This window comes from Carassius auratus, unplaced genomic scaffold, assembly GCF_003368295.1.
Source record: "Carassius auratus strain Wakin unplaced genomic scaffold, ASM336829v1 scaf_tig00022294, whole genome shotgun sequence".
NCBI lineage: Eukaryota > Metazoa > Chordata > Actinopteri > Cypriniformes > Cyprinidae > Carassius > Carassius auratus.
This window is the reverse complement of record NW_020525174.1, coordinates 8,083-31,561: the sequence shown is the minus strand read 5'-3', so window position 1 is coordinate 31,561 and position 23,479 is coordinate 8,083. Positions and strand designations below refer to the sequence as shown.

The 23,479-nt window shown below is 36.8% G+C and overlaps 1 protein-coding gene and 1 long non-coding RNA gene across 2 annotated transcripts; both read left to right on the top strand.

Moving 5' to 3' along the window:
* Positions 1 to 11,234: 11,234 nt before the first annotated feature.
* LOC113077327 (uncharacterized) lies at positions 11,235 to 12,767 on the top strand. Its single transcript, XR_003281304.1, has 4 exons — positions 11,235 to 11,324; positions 11,467 to 11,603; positions 11,722 to 11,799; positions 11,875 to 12,767. It is a non-coding gene; the product is annotated as an uncharacterized LOC113077327 (long non-coding RNA).
* Positions 12,768 to 15,318: 2,551 nt separating this feature from the next.
* Positions 15,319 to 22,968, top strand: LOC113077326 (asporin-like). The gene is made up of 8 exons (XM_026249754.1): positions 15,319 to 16,747; positions 17,595 to 17,868; positions 18,687 to 18,799; positions 19,833 to 20,046; positions 20,400 to 20,510; positions 21,282 to 21,375; positions 21,446 to 21,584; positions 21,669 to 22,968. Exons 2-8 carry the CDS (start codon positions 17,625 to 17,627, stop codon positions 21,864 to 21,866), a joined length of 1,113 nt encoding a protein of 370 aa, XP_026105539.1. The 5' UTR covers positions 15,319 to 16,747; positions 17,595 to 17,624; the 3' UTR covers positions 21,867 to 22,968.
* Positions 22,969 to 23,479: the final 511 nt, after the last annotated feature.

Below are 23,479 nucleotides of genomic sequence, written 5' to 3'. Positions count from 1 at the left end.
ATCTTCCATTATGTGAAAAGTTCCATAAGAAAATATATGCTGAAGCAAACCGACATCACCGCAGTGGAAAGAGATGTCTAAACGCAACAAAAAAAAACACAGTCCAGTCTTTTGACAGACATTATCACGGTGCTAGACTTGTGTGAAAGAGCCTCAAACTACATCTCAAATGGCCCGTGACATTATACAGAACATTCTAACCAATGGAATTCATCAGTGGAAACAGTGATTTTTTTTAAAGACATCCTTAATAAAACATCCTCTGGTGAGTTTATACAAGAAAAGAACGTCCACAACTAAACAGAACTAGAAGAACGTCCTATTCTCATAACTGAAGATGTGTGCAACATAAAGTTGAGGTAGAACCATTTTACTTCCATGATGCAACAGCATATTTAAAAAAGTTTGTAGGGAGGGACTTGATGTCGAAAAGTGGTTTCTGTAGGACAGGTAGTTCGGAAGAATGGGACTGAATTTGGGATTGACTTCTTGGCGTCATCTGAAAAGGAAAGTCATTTCTGAGGTGGAGCAAGTGTGTTTATTTTGATGAAAAACACTGAGATTGTCTTTTTCCTTTGGATTCATGTACACCAATGAATCATGCACAATTAAGACCAGGAGCGTGTATAAAGAAAGTTCACACACGGCAGTTCAAACAGTGAACAGTTGCAGCTGTTCATTCCAGCTGGTTGAGTCACTGAGCTCCGCTCATTACCTGACGGAAAGTCAAAACATCCTATGGTGCTGAAACATCTTACATCATTCATTTCACAGTACAGTTAAACTCTCGTTTGATCTATGTCTCATAAAACTCATCTATTTACAGTTCTGTCACTAAGGACAGATGAGGACTAGGCTGTAAAATCATTTGTATATTCAGAATGATCCCACATACACAGTACAACTCTTAGGTTACTTACACTACTAATCTTTGGGATGGGATGTTGCAAAGAGTTGTGTAAGAGTGATATCAGCTTCAATCTAAGGCTGGATGTGTTAGCAATTTAGCATCTCAAGGTAACAAATCTGGAGGTTGTTTTATTCTGAAAGCTCTGGAAAATGTCTCAAACTCATGAGTTCATCTGCTAGTTTGTCAGTTCTTGACTGGAAAAGAAAAGGATGCAGTCATTTCTGCTTATTGAAGACTATGTGGAGTTTCATTAAAGTTATATACAAAAAAACTGTTAAGAGCATAAAGAGCATTTGAACTAAATTTTACCATTGCAAACATTTAATAGTTTAATTCAAAACTAGGTTAAATTTAATCGGCTGATTTGCCAAATCTTCAGCCATCATCTTCACGACGATTGGCAATTAAACTACACAAATGTGTTTAAAAGACATTTGTCTGCAGCAATGAATCAATGAATCATGTCTACAGCATGAATCAAATCTTCTAGTCACAACGGCGTTTTTACTGTATAAACTTGCATTATCTTTGTCAAAAGGTCTTGAATATAAAATGTTATTGTGATAAATTACTAAAATAACAATGGTGCATCTGTTGTGAGTTTAACAGTAAAAATACACCAAGTAGTCCAGAACATATTCCTCACTGTTTGTCAAATAAATCTTATATTCATGAATCTTATTATACAACAGTTAGGTCACGCAAAGCATGATTTGCTTCCTTTGGAAATATTTTCTTTGGCAGAGAAAGATATACAAACTAATTGGCCATATTCTGTTTAAAACGCAAGTTGGTTGGATATCAGCTTCTTGTCTGAATCACAGCCATATAGCTGATGTTCATCTTTATCAAATATTATAGAGATACTAAATGCATTTACATATTCTTCGAGAGTTTGGTTTCTTTCGAGTCATTATGAGAAGAATGGACAATAGATGTGATTTTACCTGAGAGCATACCAATCTAATTATAGCATGCAACTGCTTGACCACGACCCCCTTTGTGTATAAAATAGAGGTCTTCACAGTGCTCCCGAGACCCGTCGACCCCGTACCCGACCCGGGACCCGTACGGGTTTGGGTCTATATTTTAAATCATCAGCCGGGTCCGGGTCGGGTCCGAATCTATTACCTCGGGTCCTGGGTCTGTTTAACATTGTGTGTAATACCCGTGCGATCGCCGATCGGAGTCATCGGACTCGGAGAACATCCGGCCGTTATCAAAGACTGCTTGTGTTTTTTGTAGCTTGCAACTTGTAAAATTAGGAAAAGAAAAGAGTGAGCCAAAAAAAGTGATCTCTCTCTCTCTCCCTCGCAGACTCAAGAGTTAATACAAGTGCACACACGGTAATGCTTGCAGACATGACACACTCATGTTTAATATATTTAAAATCAGCAACACAATCTGAGGTGAACTGTCACATGAATGTTTTCTATTACGCTCAAATTGCGTTAAGGCATTTTAGGTTGATAAAGCTAGCACGCATGTGCAGTCATGTTTCTATGGCAAGCAGTGAGGGACAATTCGACCGCCAAACCGCATTTTACATTTTCTCCCATTTTTATAATATTATAAATGAACCGTTTAATCTTAAAGTTTTAGTGGTTCAGATTCAGACTCGATGCTGAGCAGAGAGCACAGACAGAGATCAGATGATAGTAAATAAATAACGTCAGCGGCCATGGCATTGCACAAGCCATCGTTATTATAGTTCAAAAGGCAAACAGTGTAAGTTATTATGCGAATTAACTCGAGTCAGAATGTACATGTGCACAGTAGCATTTGTCATCCGTCACCGTGACATCAAGTGGACTTCTGAAGCTGAAATAATGAGTGGATTCAGCTTGGACTTGGAATAACGAGAGGAATAACATGAATAACTTTCTTGTTGGAGGATTGTAATGCATCACAGGCAGTCAGGTACAAGGAAGAGAGACCACGGCTCTTTAAATTAGGTAAGACAAAAAGCTTTATTCTTCGCAACAGGTTTATTGACTTGTATTAGCAATTTAAGGTGGAATATGTCAACGTCGGGTCGAGTCGGGTCTGTGTCTTCCCGGCGGGTTCGGGTCCAGATTTCAAGTAATATACGGGTCCGGGTCGGGTCCGGGTAGGCATTTCTCGGATCTACACGGGCCCGGGTCCAGCTTTTGAAATAATAGACGGGTCTGGGTCGGTTCGGTGTAGTACATTACGGGTCTCTGTTGGGTTCGGGCAAGAATTTTTGGACCCGTGAAGACCTCTAGTATAAAACCCAAAGATGAGAAAAATGAGATCTTTCTTCTTGGCTCAACATGCCCAACCTCTGAAATGGGAGATGGGGCCGTCTTATTGGCCAGTAGGGGGTTGACTTGAAAACCCATCCAGAAAAGCTAAAAAACCAGTCCAGACGTATTGATCAGCGTATTGAAGCTACAATGTGTGCATTTACAGCCCAATTTCTGCACTTACACCATGTTTTTAACAGAGTCAGTAATGACAAGCCAGATGCCACCTCTGTTTGAGTACAGTAGACCTAGCCTAGTAATTAGGTCGAACAAAATCACTAAGTTTTTTCGTCTCTTGTCACAACCCTCATTTGGCTGAAACGTTCTGAGACAGAACTGGAGAAGTTCTGCCCGAGCGAGTCCCAACTAAACGTCTGTTCTGACATTTATCAGCGTTCTTGCTGTGGAGATGCACACACACATCTTGCGCTGCTGGCAAATCCCACAGTTTTTCGGGAAAGAGCGGAAATATCTGGCCCCACAAAACTGCCTGAAACCAATGGTAACGTACAAACGACTCTCTCCTCACCCTCAGTAATGTAGTAAAAGTTGTAGTTGGGTTTATAGATTAAAACTTCTCATTGCATGCAGTTTGGAACTTCTCCGCTAAACATTGAGACGTTTGCAGCTGGAGTGATGATAAATGATTTTTCGGAAATAGGTCGGTCTCATCGCTGAAGCACTGGCATACAGCTGCAGGACTGTAAAAGTGATTATTGCTTTACTGTACCTGGTTTTCATTACGGTGTTGAGAGAGGGACCCCATATTATGCACACCCCTCTAGGATATTTTTACTCACAGAAGTATATTTCAGTCCTCTCTTTCTCGCTCTAAGCTGTAGGTTTTATAGATTCTTTCCATCTGAGCCTGGTCATCCTAAAGAGCTTAATCTAAAGGGTTTTTTTGCTCCATCCATCTCACCGCAGCTCTGATTTAATGCTAACCGTATGATTTTGCCTGAGGGTCAGAGTGACGTTTGTAGACGCCCCCTGTGCACAAATCAGCTTTGCTCAGCTGTTGATTTTATTCTCTTTTCCCATTTCTGTAAGTCGGGGAAATCTGTGTTGTCATCTTTTCCTTGTTTGGCTTGGCTTTTCTTCTACAAGATATTTAAGCTTCGTGATGCAAGTAACTGATCTGTACATGTAAAAATCAGTGGCGTGTAAACTACATTTCTTTGAAACAGAAGGCATGTGATCATTAAAGATAATGTATGCCCTGATACATTTTCAAATAAAATACAGCGTAAAAGTAACAGACACTCCTTACACTACGTTCAAAACTTTAATTTCTGAATTACAATTAAATTATTACTTTTAGTCTTGAACGGACTAAAACAATTAACTGAAATAATCAGATTTGAACGATTTGGAAATTGATAGCATGTTTTGAAAACAACAAAGAATTTCAATTAAATGTAAACAAAGTAATGACCATTCCACTATTAATTTAAATGTAACAATTTGTTCAAAATTCTGAAGTTTACATTTAAAAAAATTAATTTAAACTAATAACTAGGGATGCACCGAAATTTCGGCCACCGAAAATTTTCGGCCGAAAATGGCCTTTTCGGTTTTCGGCCGATAGACTTTTATCACCGAAACAACACGGCCGAAATGTTGTGATGACGCAAACAGAAACCGCGACCGGCGACCTGCACGTGCACCTGCTTAGCGCAGACCACGAGCTCCACGGGACATTCACTTAACACCAGTGAGAACATTCTCTCTCTTCTTATTCCTTTATTCGCAGCACTAAAGCGTCTCCTAACAAAGAGATTAAGACGGACCACTAAGTAAAAACAAAGAAAAGTACAGTCTTATAGAGTCTGTTAGCACACGTCTCACTGAGATCTTTTCGGATCCTCTGCACTTCGCGAATGTGCTTGATCCGCATTATAAAACCATTACTTGGATGCGGAAATAAGGCAGCGCGCACGAGAAATAATCCAGGCCGCGCTGGATGCGGAGAACCCGCGTGGAGACGGAGAAGCGCCAAGTTCAGGAGACAGATCAGAGCGCAGAAAAAAAGACTCGTCTCTGCACCAGATGAGGGGCATGCACCATCGTTGTCTGATATGTTCAGTGGAATTCTGCAAGAAAGTGCCTCAAATAATAATAATACGTTGGCTATTTTGTTCTTATATATATATATACATATATACACACACACACACAAACAAACATATATACATACATAATATCAGATTGTAGCCATATTTATGCTAGATTTTCTGCTAGATTTCAGCTTTAATTTGATAAAAAATGTTTATTTATGCCCTGGCCCTCTCTCAAATATTTCTCAAATGTCAGGCAGATGACAAGCTCAACTGCTCAACAGCTAGATGGTTATCTGTCTGAAGTCCCCATCCCCAGAAGTGATAACAGTCTTGCCAACTGGAGAAGTAATGCACTTTCTAGTCCTACATAGAAAAATTTCAAATGCACTTCACCTAAATGCACTTTGTTTTTATGAGAGAACTGTTCATTTTAAAACCTTTCTGCAGGCCAGTAGGCCTGTACATTATTATTAAATATACACATGAGTGGGATACATTTTTAGTTTGAATTTTATTTTATACTGTGCATTGTTGCAATATGCTTAATAAATATTTGCATCATTTGTAATTATGTATTTTTATATTTTTTTTTTAATAAGTTATGTAATTGTAATTATCTTTGAAACTTTAATATTAATTTATGCAATTGCAATGTCTTAATTTTAGTAAAGTTAGTACACGGTCATAGGAATAAATGCAATGGTACTAATAATTGGCATAATTTCTTTCGGTGTTTCGGTTTCGGTTTTCGGCCTTGGTTTTCTCTTTTTCGGTTTTCGGTTTCGGCCAAGAATTTTCATTTCGGTGCATCCCTACTAATAACAATACCAATACCAATCCACCAGGGTTTAAAGCTTTGAACAAAGTGTAAAAAATGTGATACTATTTGGTTAATAATTGAAATTTACATTTAAAATAATAACCATTTCATTACCACTCCACTAAAAGCTTAATATTTACAATTGCTATATATATGTCAGAGGTCGCACGCCTCTGGAGCAACGAGGGGTTAAGTGTCTTGCTCAGAGACACATTGGTGTCTCACAGTGGATTTCGAACCCAGGTCTCTCACACCATAGGTGTGTGTCTTATCCACTGCACCAACACCACCCCTTAAATTTAAACTTATATATTGTTTGCAATTCGGAAATTGCTACCAGGTTTAAAGTTTTGGAAACAGCATAAAGAGTTTCCATTACCATTCTGCAGATTGAATTGAAATGATCCAGGTTAATAAATAACTGATTCATTGAACCAAAAACCATCTCTTTTAGACATTTGACCCATTACAAGTCAAGAATCAATGCATTTGAGTCTGCATAGGCTTTTAATGATGATTTTCATGGTTGCTTCAACATCCAAAAACTTTTTCAGCCAAGTCTTGCAAATTATATTAAAGTTGTTTTATGAGGTGAATTGTTGCTGCAAAAAACGGAACAGTTTGAATAAAAATCCTATAAACACTATTACTAAACTTGAAAAATCATAATGAATAGCAATATGTGCGCACATATGGCTTTATTGGAATGTTTTAGATAATTTAATATGGCACAACGGAATCACTGACGTTCATTTATCCAAACTTTTCTAAAGATCATATTTGCGTAATGTGTTGTAGTCGCCAATACTATAACCTGAGAGTATGAGTGTTACTGAAAGCATGTCTTTTTATTCTAAAATGTGTGATATGATGGTTACATTTGAACATAATACTTAAAACTCCTGCAGTCCACTAAACAACACCCATCACACACCGAAACAACAGTTTTACTCTTTAATCTAACAGTAAAGGTGTTAAAGGCTACTATTCCTTCAAAGCTATCTGGCTCTCCAGGGTCAAGCTGTTAAACGCCGTATCACCTGTGATGCCAAAAACTTATCATTATGGAAATGTGGCAGTATACATTCACAGAGCTATACTGTCCCACAGGTTTCAGTCAGCCATGAGACTCTTCACGAGTCTGACCTTCAGCCTTGCAAAACATCAGAGACGTCCCTTGGTGCAAGATAGAGGAGGAGGTGATGGAGCAAAACGAGCAAGAAAACAGACATCTAATACTGCCTTGCAGCAGAAAGCAATGGACAATATAGATCTATTTTTATTGAGTCGTCCAAGAATACAAAGGAGCCAAAGCCAAACTATGAAGCGACTGCAGGTCAGTGTTATGATCCTTTGAGACAGTAGTTTGTCCATCTATTAACTAATCGTAAATTACTATTTCTACAAGTTGAACAAAGACCAGCTGATGACTGTACAAACGGAGTTATTTAAACATAAAACTCAACATAAAAAGTCCATTGTTTGTATATATTGAAATCAAAGTAATTTGCCTTATTATATATTATATATTGCAACCCTAACAGTACTGAGCTCCAACATTTTGCTCTGTTCATAACCATATGGCTTTTACAGAAGTCACAAATCTGACTCTAATACAAACACTATACCAACTTGTCCTTGACACTTTTAGCCATGCTTTTTTTTTTTTGCACAGACCTTCAGATAAAAACTAAATTCCATGGCATGTGTTCAAGAGAAACAACCGAGGGTATGCTATGCTAGTCTTTCCTATTTTCACTGGGCTCTAAGCAGGAGAAATATGGCCATCATCTGAACAAATGGTGAAGTATTGATATATTATTATATATAGTTACTTAAAAATGACCTCAATCAATGAATCAATGAAATCTATTGCAAGCAAAGAGTATTTTGCATACAAAATACAGATTTTTAAATACAGTAGATGTTGTGAATGCATGTCCAAAAGTCAAAGTATACATTAAGAGTCTTCAAAATTGGCCTATAGCTTATTATCACAGCGGTTAGTTTATTTGATATACTGTATGACCATTCTGCCCAAGGTGGTCCTGAACACTTACCACATGATTGGCAAGATGTGAACGTGTGAACCTGCAATTCCCAAAAACACAAACATCCGCTTGAACCACAGCCAAAACACGGATGGTACCGCCAACTTTCACTGGTCAACAACACAACGTTCGTGTAGAATTAACGTCAGTAACAGATTTGTAATTCTTACAAATTAAAAGCTGAAGAAGTGTGAGTAAAAAACAGCACATAAAAACACTTTTTCCCAGTAGACCAGTAGTGTACACCATTGACTATGACGATCTCTTTAAATGAGAACATGTGGAAAACAGTGTTGGGATAAACTGGTCTAAATAGCCATTTTACAGCCAGATTATCTGCACTGGATGACAACATTCAACAGCCAGGCGGTCATTAACAGGCATTAGTTTCCCAAATAGTCTAACAGCCCTGTCAATGCTAAAAGAGGCCTCTGTTTTCAATCAGTACTGCCATTTTTAAAAAGTTTTAATCATTACTTAAAAAATAACAAATCAAATCAACATGATAAAATTTAAAGCCTTGAGACATTTCAAGACGTTGCGGGAGAACCAACAAATCATAAACAATTAATTATTTTGAATTAATGATTCTTTGTAATGATTTTATGGACCCACTTTATATTAAGTGGCCTTAACTACTATGTACTTACATTTTAATTAATAATTTAGTACAATGTACTTATTGTGTACATACATGTTTTTACATTGTACTTATATATATATATATAAAAAAAACTTCATGTAATTACATCTGTATTTAATTTCTGTAATTACATTTATAATTACACTGTTGACCCATACTTTACACCTTAACCCACCCTTAAACTTACCCATACCTCCAACCCTCTCCCTAACCTTACCCCTATCCCACCTCAATAGCAGCAAAAGTGTTTTACAATACAATATGAACACAAAGTACATTGTACTTATTTTTTATGTAAGTACATAGTAGTTAAGGCCACCTAATATAAAGTGGGACCTTTTTTTTCTGTTGAACACAAAAGAAGATAATGTTAAAAACCAGTCACTTCCATTAATTTTGGGTGATCTATTCCTTTAATTTAGCACTGATTTGCATGAGTAAGCAGAAATCGATTGAAGTAAAGCAAATTTCATGTTACTGAAAGGTTTTGGATCAGATTTCTAACATTTTCTGTCTTGTTTGTGTAATTATTCCAGGAAAAACACAGCACTGTGTATTTCGAGGTATCACCATGTACGATAAAACCGTGTGGTCGCCAAAGCCATGCGTTAATGAGCCTGTGTTCCAGTGGTGAGGTGGTCTGCGACCGAATAGTGTGTCTAGCCCTGCATTGCCAACTCATATTTCAGCCAATCAGAGAGTGCTGCCCAATTTGCATTGACCCAGGTTTGGAAAACAAGTGAAGCAACAAAAATGCACCGATGCCCCTGAGTTTTCTGGTGACCCTGCCGCTCCCAACATTCTCGAAAATCCCTATACCGAAACATCACAAAGCCAGAGAGATAAGACAGATTAAAAAAGGATGAAGAGGAATGGATTTCTGAAGAAAGGAGTAGAAGGATGGAAGAACACCGGAGGGCTGAGGAGGACAGGGTTTGTAGGCTGGAGATGGAGCAAAAAGAGATGATGAGAGCTTTAGAAGAAGCAGCCAAATGTGCCCAGGAAGGACTCTGTGGAGACGAAGCCACTAAAGATGAGGACATGGTTTGGTTGAGGGGGGGACATTTTCCAAATGCCACCAGTGTCTCCAACGAGAGAAGCAGATCCTACTTTACTCTTTGCTCTCCAAGAGCCAACCGGGTGAGGAGGACCATGAACTGGGCGAAGAGGAACCAGAAGTAGTTGAGGAGGAATATGAGATGGTTACTACATTGCTGCCTCCAGGTTGTTTGATCTCTGATGTCACTGTCACCTGTGAATACGCTAAACTGACGGGTATATCTCCACTGTCCATCCCTGAGCTCAAATCCTTCAGCCTACAAAGTGAGGACGACCACATCCCCGCATAACCCCATTACAGGTCGTAAAGAGATACAGGCGCTGCAATGGAACTTAGAACTTTTAACTAAGACACATGCAAGAAATTAAGTCTAAATCAGTATATACGCCAGTATTTACACAGTCCACGTCCATGTATACAGATCCCAGTCAGGTTGATTTTGATAACCTGTCATGCATTATGAAACTACAGACAATGAAATCAAAACCATTCCTGCTGGAGCATTCAATGGCATTCCCAACTTAGAGTGGCTAGACTTGGGGAAAAATAAGATTGTGTCATCTGGCATAGACCCACAAGCACTTAAAGTAAGTTAAAAATACAAGTTTACCACATACTGCAAATAACGAACACATAAACACCCTTTTAGAAATGTGAGCACCCAACTGATCCAACTGCAATTCACAGTTAGGAAGTAAAAAAAAAAAAAAATGCCACAAATATGGTGCAATACTGAACGGCTGTGCTGCAAAAAATGGTGCAAATACTTTACATGTTCATGCCATTACGTTGCAGACTTTGTGTGAAGAGATCTTATAGAAATCTTGACATGATCTGCAAGACTGCTGAACAAGGCTGTAAAGAATTCTTGCATCATGTTGTTGTAATTTTTAAAAGTCTGCTGTATGTACATAGACACATAACAGAAAGTATAAATAATCTGAGTGTTGACATGAAATTGACCCATTCTTAATGTACAATTAAACTGACATGTACACGGGGTTTCATTTACACAGATTTTTTCTCATGCAACATTCGGGCAATTGAGATTAAGTACTTTTCCACCGCTGCCCTTCGGTTCAGAAATTCATATGAATTACTTCATGTCTTCCAGCTGAACTTTAGGTGAATTAGAGAAGCAAATGTTTCTTCCATAACAGTTTAAAGCCATATCAAAACAGTACCATCCACAACCCTAACAGTACTGAGCTCCAACATTTTGCTCTGTTCATAACCATATGGGGCTTTTACAGAAGTCACAAATCCTACTCTAATACAAACACTATCCCTACTTCTACTTGACACTTTTAGTAATGCTTTTTCAAAGTGGAAAACTTTAACTTCAATGACGTGATTTTGATGTAACCTTCTTTTAAGGGTCTTAAATTCCTGTCTCGCCTGTACATGGACGGAAACCTTCTGGAACAAATTCACTCTGAGCTCCCATCAACACTGCAGGAGCTCGAGATAAATGAGAACAATCTAAAAGAAATCGGGGAAAACAGCTTTGAAGGTAAAACAGTTACAGAAATTGCTATGTATGAAAGGTTAAATGCTGATATTTAATCAGCTAATATTAGCATGAAATGTTCCTTACCTAATTTTGTACCATGAAAACACAATATTTTCAAAAATTGCTTCATAATTCCTGGAAGGTCTCGGCAATCTGGTTATTTTGGAAATGGAGGGGAACTTACCACAGGCCTTTAAGCCCCTCAAACATCTGACTTACCTTCGGCTAGGCAGAAACCATTTCCAATTCATTCCTTAGGGTCTACCTGCATCTCTACTGGTAAGTTTCAAAACAGAGGACTATTTCTAGAGTTAAGGAACATCCTGTCAAACAATCTTATTCATTTAACTGCATAGAAGTTTGTGGGCTATAAACCAGAGCTGGTTTGCTTTTACAGTACCTGTGGGAAACCAGTGGCACTTGAACAGCAATTATGGCAAACCAAAATTTGAAGCTGCTTCAAATTAAATCAAAAGTAACAACTGCTTCTGTTTATTTTATTCAATGAAGCAAACTCTACAATTTACTTCATAATCTCTTTGATATTTAGGAGTTGTACCTTGAAAACAACCTGATTGAAGACATCTCTGACACGGCATCACAAACGTCAACACCGTTGTGTTAAGACATAATAAATTAGATGAGTCAAGTATTGGACCTTTAACGTGGATTGATCTCAGGTGTGTGTCCCCAACAAGTTTAACAACGAAACCAATGTTAAGGCAAATATTGCTCTCATTTGTTTTATAAAATGCCTATTTTGCATTAAAAGAATTATGAAATTTGGTTCCAAATTATGTTGATGTTCAGCAAATATGTTTTTGCACTCAAAGATTGCATGCTAAAGGGGCGAACTGAAAATTTGAAGAACTAAAAAGTGGTACATTTTCTGAGTGAAAACGTTACATTTCCTACAACTTAACATCAACAAAATAAGGTACACTGATTTTGTCATAATTTCCTGTGGCACAATGTTCTATGACCTTTACACAAATTACATTTGTTTTAATTTTAAGGTTTATCTTTAATAAAAAAAAAGAACTTCCAGTATGGTAAGAACTCAATTCAAGTTAATCAGTATTGGCTAATAAATGCAATTGTTTGTGCTATCAGACTTTGTCCTGTTATAAAAAAAAATAATAATAATATAGACTGGTTATATCCTGTCAATCAAAATGCATCTAAATTCAAGCTGTGTGTGAAGAAAAGGTCTCCTGTGGAATTACTTTTAAAGGGGGTCATATGACGTTGCTAAAAAGAACATTATTTTGTGTATTTCGTGCAATGTAATGTGTTTATGTGGTTTAAGATTAAACAAAAAAAAAAATCCACATAATGTACATTATTGTTTCTCCTTTATTTCTCCGCCTTTCTGTATAACATAAGATTTTTTTTTTACAAAGCTCATCGTTCTGAAAAGCGAGGTGTGCTCTGACTGGTCAGCTATACAGTGCGTTGTGATTGGCCGAATGCCTCAAGCATGTGACGGAAATGTTACGCCCCTTAACATACTGGGATGTCGTCTCCTGGCACGACAAGAAAAAAAAAAACAATAAAACCCATTTTAAACGAGGCATTAGTTACATCCAGTGGGGACATAATTACTAATTATAATGACTTCTACTGTCTTTTTATGAATTGTGTTGCGTACTGCGCTGCGTAAACTTGAAACCATGTCTGCATTTGTGATTGGAGAAACAAGCGCTATTCTACACTGCTTAAAACTGGCGAAAATCAGTGGCAAATTCTTTAAATATGAAAAAGTACTTACAGGCTGAGTCAGAAGCGCCAGATTGTCCTTGCAAAGTTGTAATTGCCACTCGTTTTAGAAACAGCCTTCCAAGGTTCAGGAACCAGTCTGAATATTTGGGTTGAACTGTTCTGGAACAGATTTCTAGTTGTGTCCTCTTTTGGAAGACCAAACAAAGTAGTTTTGCTCTCACAATAATACACACAGTGTCTCCACGACATGGTGGCGGCAGCAACAATACTAGATCGAGAATCAGTTACACACCTTATGTTTTTGCGTAAACATTTGGGCCCTGTTATGTAAATCTTTCCACACAGTGATGTAGAGATGTGGGGACGTGTTTAAACGGGGCGTTTTAGGAGTCTTAACTTTAATAAAGAATACCACTTTGGGTTTGAGACTTTAGTCTTTGCAACTTAAGGGATCTCATCTATGCATGTGCAGCTTGTAACACTCCAAAGAGAAAGGAAAACTTGAAATGGCACCATATGACCCCTAAAAAATATAATTAATGATTAATTTGAAGGTATAAAAAAGCAGAACCACCAAACTATCAGTCAGTATCTGTATCAGAAGATGTCATTCTAAATCATCGGAATCGACGCAGAACGTTTGTACTGATTGCATCCCAATTTATGATACTTTTTCTGAAAAAAGAAAAATTACCACCAAAGTTTTTTTTTTGCGCAATATATGACAAAACCTTGAGGTCATGAGTGTATTTATGTCCAACAGGCACTATGCTATCTGTGACCCCCTTGAATGAGGACGACTCTCATCTAGTTGCCCTTCGCCTCGAGAACAATTTCCTTGACTCCCGGAAAATCCCACCCACATCTTTCTCCTGCGTCCGTTCCTTGTCTAGTGTTGTGTTAAAGTCTCAGAGGATTAAGTAACTGCAAGCTTCTGTGCTATTATCATAAACCACTAAGGCCGTTAACATTAATAAACCAGATTCCTTCTGAAACGTGCAGTTGTCATTTTTGTCTCCCAAAAATTGCATTAAATCTCTGTTTGGGATGTTTATTTTCAGTCTTGTTTTATTAGCTTTTATTTATAAGTCAGAATGCTGTCGTTCGAGTCTGTCTAGGCATGTTTTTGTAAGATGCATGAATTAACGTTTAGTTACGTTTAGTACTGAGACCTGTTATATATAATTGCAAGATATCTAAATGGTTAGAATCATTTAAGTGACAAGTTCTGTATTTGCCTAGTTCTGAATTCAGTGGGAAAACCAATACAGCTTCAATGAAAGACTTTTCCAATGTATTTTTCTATTCGCATTATCAATCCTTTTGTCCTAATGTGAGTGTTAAATTACACGATTATATAAACAGATTTCCTGAAATGTCTATTGTCTTTCTTCCTCAAAAGATCCCAGTGTAAAGCATCTGTGCTCTATAAACGTCCGACAGAAATCCTGTGCTAATGCAATCACTGCAGACTGAAACACATTAATGATCTGAGTATGACATCATAGTCTTCCGCTCCTTCTCAAGTTCTTCAGAAGATTTTGAGCTCTCACTCCATCATCGGCAACAAGATTTGGACCATTACTGAAAAATGCCTCTGAGGTTGAACTGGGGTTTCGGTGATTTTAGGCTACGACTAACAAGTGGGAAAGAATAAACAAACAAAAGAGCCTGGAAAATGTAACAATATGACAATAATAATAAAGTAATATAGCACTTGAATATTATTGGGCTTTTGTTGGTTTTGATTGCTTCCATTGTCCTCAGTTGTAAGTCGCTTTGGATAAAAGCGAAGATTTGGATGACAAAATTTAAATAGAAAGTAAATGTAAATAACAAAACTACATTGAAATTTTAAAACTAGCCACAAATCAAATGAATAAGTAAGTGTGCTCTTTCCATTTAATCATGATCCAAACAAAGATGCTTCATACATACAACATGAGCAGTTTTTAATTTAAATTAGATTGTACAATTTCGAAATTTTGATGCAAAAACAGAATGGTTTGACTTCAATTTTGTGAAACTATACATAAAAATATCTGCATGAAACAGCAGACAGGCTGAACGAGACGCAAATTCACCCGATTCCAGCAGGTGGCGCTTAAAGCGTTTCCTTGGTTTTGGCTGTAAACAAAGCAGCACTGCACTTATTAACTATAATATGCGTTATACAGAGGCAAGATGAAAAGAAAAAATACCATCTAAACTTTTCTAAAGACAGTAAGATCCCCTCAGACATGCATTCATATAAACTCCTACCCCTAAATGAATCGCGATTTGTTTAGCATCTCAACCGATCTGAATCGTCACATATTTAAATCGATTTTCAACCGGCTCGCGTTTAATCGTTAAATCCCTAATATACAGGCATACTAATAAAAATAAAAAGAAACTTTAGTCATGTCAGTATTTATATGGCAAATTCACTTGTGTAACATTAAAACTTGAAATAATTTTTTTTACCCCATTGGTAAAGAATTCATTTTAAGGTTTATGCTTGAAACTAATAAAAAACAGTGGAGTGAGAAAAAGAAATGTAAAGCAGCAAAGCCAACATTTCTCAAGGCCGCACAAGTTTTTTCAAGGTCGATATATTTCCAACATGGTTCTGCACGTCATGACATTACAACAAATAAAACTGAGGACATGAAAGACAAAGAATTAGAGAAAGACTGAGGGAAATTATTGGTATTTTAAACATGTAAGTACACATTTCTACCTTTCCTGAACCGGTTCACCCTCACATGTAGTGTCGGTAATAGTATCTACATCCTTTTAAATGAAGGCACCAACTCCACACGCCACAAACATTTATTGGTTTGAGGTTGGTTATCATTTCGGAAGGAATGCAGGCCAGTGAGACTCAGGAGAATGAAGGGAGAAACTTTGAAACATAGGAACTTCCATCATCTCAAAACCCAAGCATATGTGGCGCCAGCAGTACTGCCCCGTGATTGAGAGGGGTCTCGTTTTGTGCTGCTGTAAGCAAACAGCACCGTCAAGTCTGGAAAAGCTATTATCCAACATTTAGGTTTAGATTAAAGGTCCCCCATGACTTGGGATTTACGAGACGTTGTACCATAAACGCTGATTCAAAGAACAATTTATTCAAGATAACGAGCATTTCTCTTCCTAAAAAGTGAATGATGTCATTTGTAATGTCTAACAATTTGAGTTGATGTTTTTTTTTTTATATATTTCCCAATATAATTTAAGGATAAAAAGAGAAAAGCTGTTTTCAACTAGCATTTTATATCACTATCAAGCCATTACATCTCAAGATTGATGTTATATCTAAAAATAGAAGGACAGAGATTATGCAATATTATGCACGCTGAAATATTTCAATGCATCAAAATTCATATAAAATTGAGACCACCCATTGGCGATGTCAAGAGTGAGGATATCCCACACTGGCCATTGAAAATTTAGCCGGACAAAACTGGCTAAGTTTCAAGAGCTGATGAGAAACATACGGCGGGTAACAATGAGTGTTCAGTGCTAGTTAAGCATCCAGCAGAGCTGCGTAGCGTTCCTTCCCCTTATTCCCAGTCTGCTCCTCGAACCAGCAGCATCTTTTCCATCCTCATTCATTCAAGGATCTGCTTTGACGAGTCTTCTCTCCACCTTTCGGCTTTTGTGCACGCTGCATTTAAGGACCAAATCTTACTTGAAGAAGGATTACACAGATTCAACAGGTATGTTGTTTTTATCTAATTGTAGATTATGGAAGAGTGATTTTACCTCATTAAGCTTCTGTGAAGCTCCATTTCATATAGGCATTCAAAGAAATGTTTGAATAAACCAGACAACATATTATTAAATTAATCTGGAGAGTACAAATTCATTTAAAAATGCTGCTGGGAAACACTGACAGATTAATTCTTCATCATTCATGATGCTGAGCAGCCCAATAACATGCAACTTTCTCTAAACATGATCTCGGGATTTTTAAAACATAAATAAAACAAACGTTTTTTATTCAGTATGAACTAATAAATCTTAAATATAAATTTTAAATAATAAAATGTTACCAAGTGCAAAAATCAAAGCAAATGAGTTCGATTTCTCATTGAACGTCAGAAACAATGTTTTTCATTTTGAAATGTCTTCAAACTGTGAGCCACCATCTAACATGAAGATGACCAAGGTGTCCATAAACAAGAAGTGCAGCTGGTTCATTTGAACAACTTTTACTAACAATTACCGCAATTATTTACATTTAGCCTTCACAATTATTAATGCTGCTGAACCGAATCTGATTCAATATTGTGCAGCTATATAAAAAACTGAATAACAATCAAATAACCCCCAAAATAGTGTGCAGGTATGAGGGTAGTGATATTTCAGGAGCATCTGTAGTTATTGTGAAGCACTATGCAAGTCATTCAATTAAAATATAACTCTTAAACCTGTCATCGATTCCTATTGGCCCATTTCATTGCGATGCTCACTAATAATCCAATCAGGACACTTGGGATCCAATTCACATTTCTTTTTCATGAAACGTACAAAACAATGTAACATTTGTGTTCGTATTCGCAGGGCTAAACCATTTCTGACTGGAGCTGCACAATGAAGGTGCTTTTCCTACTCTCTCTGCTGACGTTATGTCACACGAAACCATACACGCCGATCAATGTCATGGATTTCATCAAGCATCATGACATCATGCAACAAGATGCGGCTGACTATGATGATGACGACGATGATGATGATGACGACGATGACCATTACGACAGTTACGATGATAACTTTGTTTCGGACTGTCCTGAAGGGTGTCGGTGCTCAAAGAGAGTTCTGCAGTGTTCAGATCAGGGTAAGAGCTTCATCACGCTACTTTAAGGTACCAGTCATTGACCAGTCATTTTAGGAGGATTAAATAGTACCAATTTACAATTTAGTTTGAATGTTTTGTTTACCACACTAACAGCATATTTAGTACAAATACACATTAAGACAGACATCTTGAGATGCATTAAGAAAATATGGACGCTTGTTTCTGGCGTGGAATTAAACTAATGGCAAAGAAGGTACCTGTAATTGCAACTTTTTATCTTTGCAAATTTGGCAAGTCTGAATAATGAAATATAGTCGCAATTACCTTATTTTTAAACAAAAAACAGAACCACGAGATGGAATTAAGAGAGAAAAAGAGTCAGAATTATAGGACAAAAAGTCTCAATTACCTTGTTATTTTTTTTCCCTGTGGCAAAAGCAAACTTCCATAAGGAGACAAAATTAAAAAAAATATTAAATGATATAAATTAAAAAGCACCTCAAGATACCTGTGTTCTGTTAGGTCCCACTTGCTGTTTTCGAATTCAAGATTTTATTATAAGATTTTATTAACGCATCTGATCGGGATTATAATTACATATAAGGGTTTCCTTAAAACTAAATGATCAACTAGGCTTTCAGAGAGCCCACATAAACGTGCAGCTTTGCACATCCAAATAATAAAGAAAAGGGTATATATAAGTATATCAATATATGATATATAAAATCTCAAATTAATCATTTAAGATGAACGGCTTGTTTGAAGCAACTGAACATTTTGTATCGGTCTTAATGAGAATGATTTTTCAGGGTTTTTTTATTATAGGACTTTCATTTTCTTTCTTTTTGTCATTATAGGTCTGACCAAGGTGCCAAAGGACATTCCCTCAAACACATTGCTGCTCGATCTCCAAAACAATGACATCACAGAAATCAAGGAAGATGATTTCAAAGGCTTGGATAATCTCTATGTGAGCAGAATCACCCTCGTCGAATGCTTTCAGAGTCGTGATCTCATACTGGGTTTACACCAGGACATCTGGAGATGTCCTCTGCAGTGTTAGTGGGATTATGAGGAATGCTGGATGCATATTTGGGTGTTATTGATATTGAAATTTACTGCAGACTGTTTCATACTTGTGGTAAATATTTGCTCATGTTTAGTGGTAAAATGGTTTAATGTTCTTGCCAAAAAAGAAAGCTAGTAAGGAAATAAAATGCCCCAAAAAAGAGTCTACATCTTATAAACAAATCACACAAAATTATTTTCTGATTTTCCAGAAAATTACAGAATATTCAGAACTAAATATCCAATAATTTAGTTATTTGTCTACCAGAAAAAAAAATTATATCCATCTATCTATCTATATATATATTTATATATATATATATATATATATATATAGATAGATAGATAGATATATATATACACACACACATATCTCTCTCTCTCTCTCTCTCTCTATATATATATATGATGTTGTGGGTTTTATATATATATATATATATATATATATATATATATATATATATATATATATATATATATATATATATATATATATATATATATATAAGGTTGTGGGTTCAATTCCCAGGGAACACATATACTGAAAAAATAATAATAATAATAAAACATAAAAAAGTGTAGCCTGAATGCACTGTAAGTCACTTTGGATAAAAGTGCATAACTGCATAAATGTAAATGTAATGTGGTTATCTCATCTACAAAGAATACTTCATATATTTGATGTGAACAACGGCAGAAATTGCCCCAAAAAACCTTCTGTAGCCAGATAGATAATGCCTATAACTACCGTAGGTTCAGTAACTTTAGACATTTCTTTTAATATGCAACAACATTCAATACATCACACAAAACTAGTGTTTAAGAGCCATAAAAATGCACTGATCACAATTCTGTTTTAAACATGGCAGATATGTTAATGGCTATATGCATTCATGCGATGTGCTTTAGTTATTTCCCCTTTGGTTTTTTCGCAGGCCCTGTTTCTGCTCAATAACCAGATATCAAAAATTCACCCAAAGGCCTTTCGCAACACGAACAAACTCAAGATTCTCCACCTGTCGTACAACCTGCTGACGCAAACGCCCGAGAACCTTCCCAGCGGCATTCAATCACTGCGTCTGCACGACAACAAGATCAGCAGACTCCCCAAAGGAGCGTTTAGAGGAATGCAAGACCTAAACGTTTTAGGTGGGTCTCTCCTCAGAGATGATTTCAAATAAACACGGTCCTGAGTTGGTGATGTAGGACTTGCATCATTTCCCGATTCCCATTCCCTCGGTTCCCTCCATCATGACCTCGTCAGAACGGGTTATATAATGAGATGATTGATTTTACACACTATTTATGTCTGATCTAAAGAACACTCTGCCTCCTAGTGTCTACATTATGACCTGCATTCATCTGAGAATAAGGGATTACATGGTGTTATAGTTAAAAATACGACCCAACAAAGGGTGATCCATGACTCAAGTCACAACTTTTCTATGTAAATGAATATTTGCTTAGAAAAACAAGTGTTTTTTCTTTTCTTGCATCTGTAGAACTGAGTGCAAATCCAATTGCAAACAGCGGGATTGAGCCAGGGGCTTTTGACGACATGGCGACTCAATACTTGAGAATAGCTGAAGCAAGGCTTACAGCTATCCCTAAAGGTAAGTATTAACATGTTTTATGAAAGTCTTAGGCCCCGTCCACACGGAGACGGAGCTTATCCCAATCCGATCTTTTTTTTCCTCGTCTCAAGAAATATACGCGTCCACACGAAACCTCAAAATGATGTAGTATACATGCCAGACCAGTATGTGGCGCTGTAATTCAGCCACAGAGATACACTAAAAACAGAGAAGAAGACTTGGACTATGCTCATAAACCTTGCGCGTGGTACACAAACGAACATGGAACAATACATTTATTAATCTGTGTTAATGTTAGTTAATAAAAAGACAATCGTTCAGTGTTTGTTCATGTTTTTGTTGCTGTTACGTGACGTAGAGGTGTATGACTAGGGGGGAGACGTGGGCTGATGACGTCATCGTTTCAGAAAATATACGGATTAGCCGTCCAGACAAAAACGCAAAGATGGCGTTTTCAAATTTATCCACTTTGGGACCCGGTTTAAAAAAATAGCAGTTTCACCTTGCAAAAATGCCGGATCCGTGTGGACGAAACGCCTATCCGATAAAAAAATGTGTGTGTATTCACAGAAACGCGTCTCCGTGTGGACAGGGAATTAAAAAGCATCTGGGTCTCAGAAGACAAAGTGCTTACAAATTTGTTGATGTGATGTAGCCCTAACAATACTATTACTGTCTTTCTACTTCAAAAATGAAAAAGTTGGTGTGAAAATGTGTTAGTGTCAAATGTTCTTCAGTGTAAGCACACAAGTCTTTTAACGGAGACGTTTATTGATCTAAATCCCACAGATCTGCCATCTTCCCTCACTGAACTTCACTTGGACTATAACAAGATTGCCAAAGTGGAGTCGGAGGATTTTTTGAGATTAAAAAGCCTCCAAAGGTAAGGTACACAAACCCCTCCAACCTTGCGGATAGAAACAGAACAGACTTAAAGACGATGTCTTTCGCAGGTTGTGGCTTGACTTCAATCAGATCAAGTACGTGGAGAACGGAAGCTTCGCAGCCAATACCAAAGTCAGAGAAATCCACCTGGATAACAATAAACTGAAGAAGGTTCCTCCGGGCTTGAACAACCTGAAATATCTGCAGGTAAAACACAAATGTGCACGCAACTGAAACGTGAACTAGACATGATGCATACGGAGACTGAATAAGCTTCACTTCCTCTTTTAGGTGGTGTACTTACATGCCAACAGCATCACTTCGGTTGGAGTGAATGACTTTTGCCCGACGAGAACCCGGGTTAAGAAAGCCCTTTACACTAGGATCAGTTTATATGCAAATCCAGTGAAATACTGGGAGATTCAGCCACCCAGTTTTCGGTGCGTTTCCAGCCACAATTCTGTGCAGCTGGGAAACCACAGAAAGTGAGCGAAAGCATCAACATCTTGCCACTGGAGGGCAGCATTATAATATTATCGTTTCGTGTCCTCTCGGTGATGCACAGGACGTAATTTATCCAAAATCCAAGAGTATCCTCGGTGATATACAGACTCGTTACTTGAATTTGGTGAGGATTTCAAACACTTTGTTTACATTGAAATCTTTTCGACTTTAGAAAGACAGAAGAGCGGTTTTAATTGCATATTTTTTAGATCAGGTGCTAAATAAATTTGTAGCCATGTATTAAAGGTCTCCAATTCATTTTTGTTTATAAAGGGTACAACTGTTTAGAAACAAAGAACAATAAATCAAATTTACAAGGCCAGTTTGTTTACTATTTTACTTCTTGTATTTTAGAGAACGGGCATTATTCACATGGTGCTTATTCACGGTTTTAGTGATAACAGCTAATTAATATTGCATGCTGAATTTGCATTATATAACTTTTTATTCTCTGAAAATAAAATACTGGACATGGACATTCTTGACAGATCACAGAAATGATGAAAAATTGATCTGTATGGACAACAGGGTTGGTTTCGGTTTACACTGACATCTGCAAATCTGTTCTTGCAGCAAGTGTTTTCTTAGCCAGCGGTGCGGTGTTATTCGTTTCCAATTCAGATATTGTTGTTTCTTTAGAAAAAATAAAGAAAAATACAACAGTACTGTACATCTGGTTGGCCTCAGAATGTGTACATCTGTCTGGCAATAAGTCCAAAAAAAAAACAAAAAAACTGCAGATGGAGACTTGGGAATACTGGGTTTAATACAGCCAGGCGATAGCAATGTGTGTTGAAATAAGGTTTATTTATTATGTTTAACTAGGGCTGCTCGATTATGGCAAAAATCATAATCATGATTATTTAGGTCAATATTGTAATCACGATTATTTAACACGATTATGAGTGGGCCATATGACTAAAACTTAGTGAACTAAAACTATGTGAGTGATTTATTTAAAGATAGCAATATATATATCAAAGATAGCTATGACTAGGGCTGCACGATATTGGGGAAAAATGACATTGCATCTGCGATATATATTGCGATATGAAATCTAATCAATTTTTTTCTTACAAAGAAAAATGGGGTTAGCACACTAACATTCTGGGGTACATTTGTAGCATTAACCAAAAAATCATTCTAGGAGTCAAAATTATTGATTTTTCCTTTATGCCAAAAATCATAAGGATATTAAGTAAAGATCATGTTCCATGAAGATATTTTGTAAATTTTCTATTGTAATTATATTAAAACTTAATTTTTGATTAGTAATATGCATTGCTAAGAACTTTATTTGGACAACTTTAAAGATGATTTTCTCAATGTTTAGATTTTATTTATTTTTTGCACCCTCAGATTCCAGATTTTCAAAATAGCTGTATCTCAACCAAATATTGTTCGATCCTACTAAACCATACATCAATAGAAAGATTATTTATGTATATGATGTATTATGACCCGTATACCACAATTCATTAAACACTAATACAAAAAAAAAGCTAAGGAAAAATACAATAAAAATACAAATGAAACAAACAGTACTTAAAGTTTTTATGCTAAGTATTAACAGCCTACTTCAGAAATGTAATAATCGA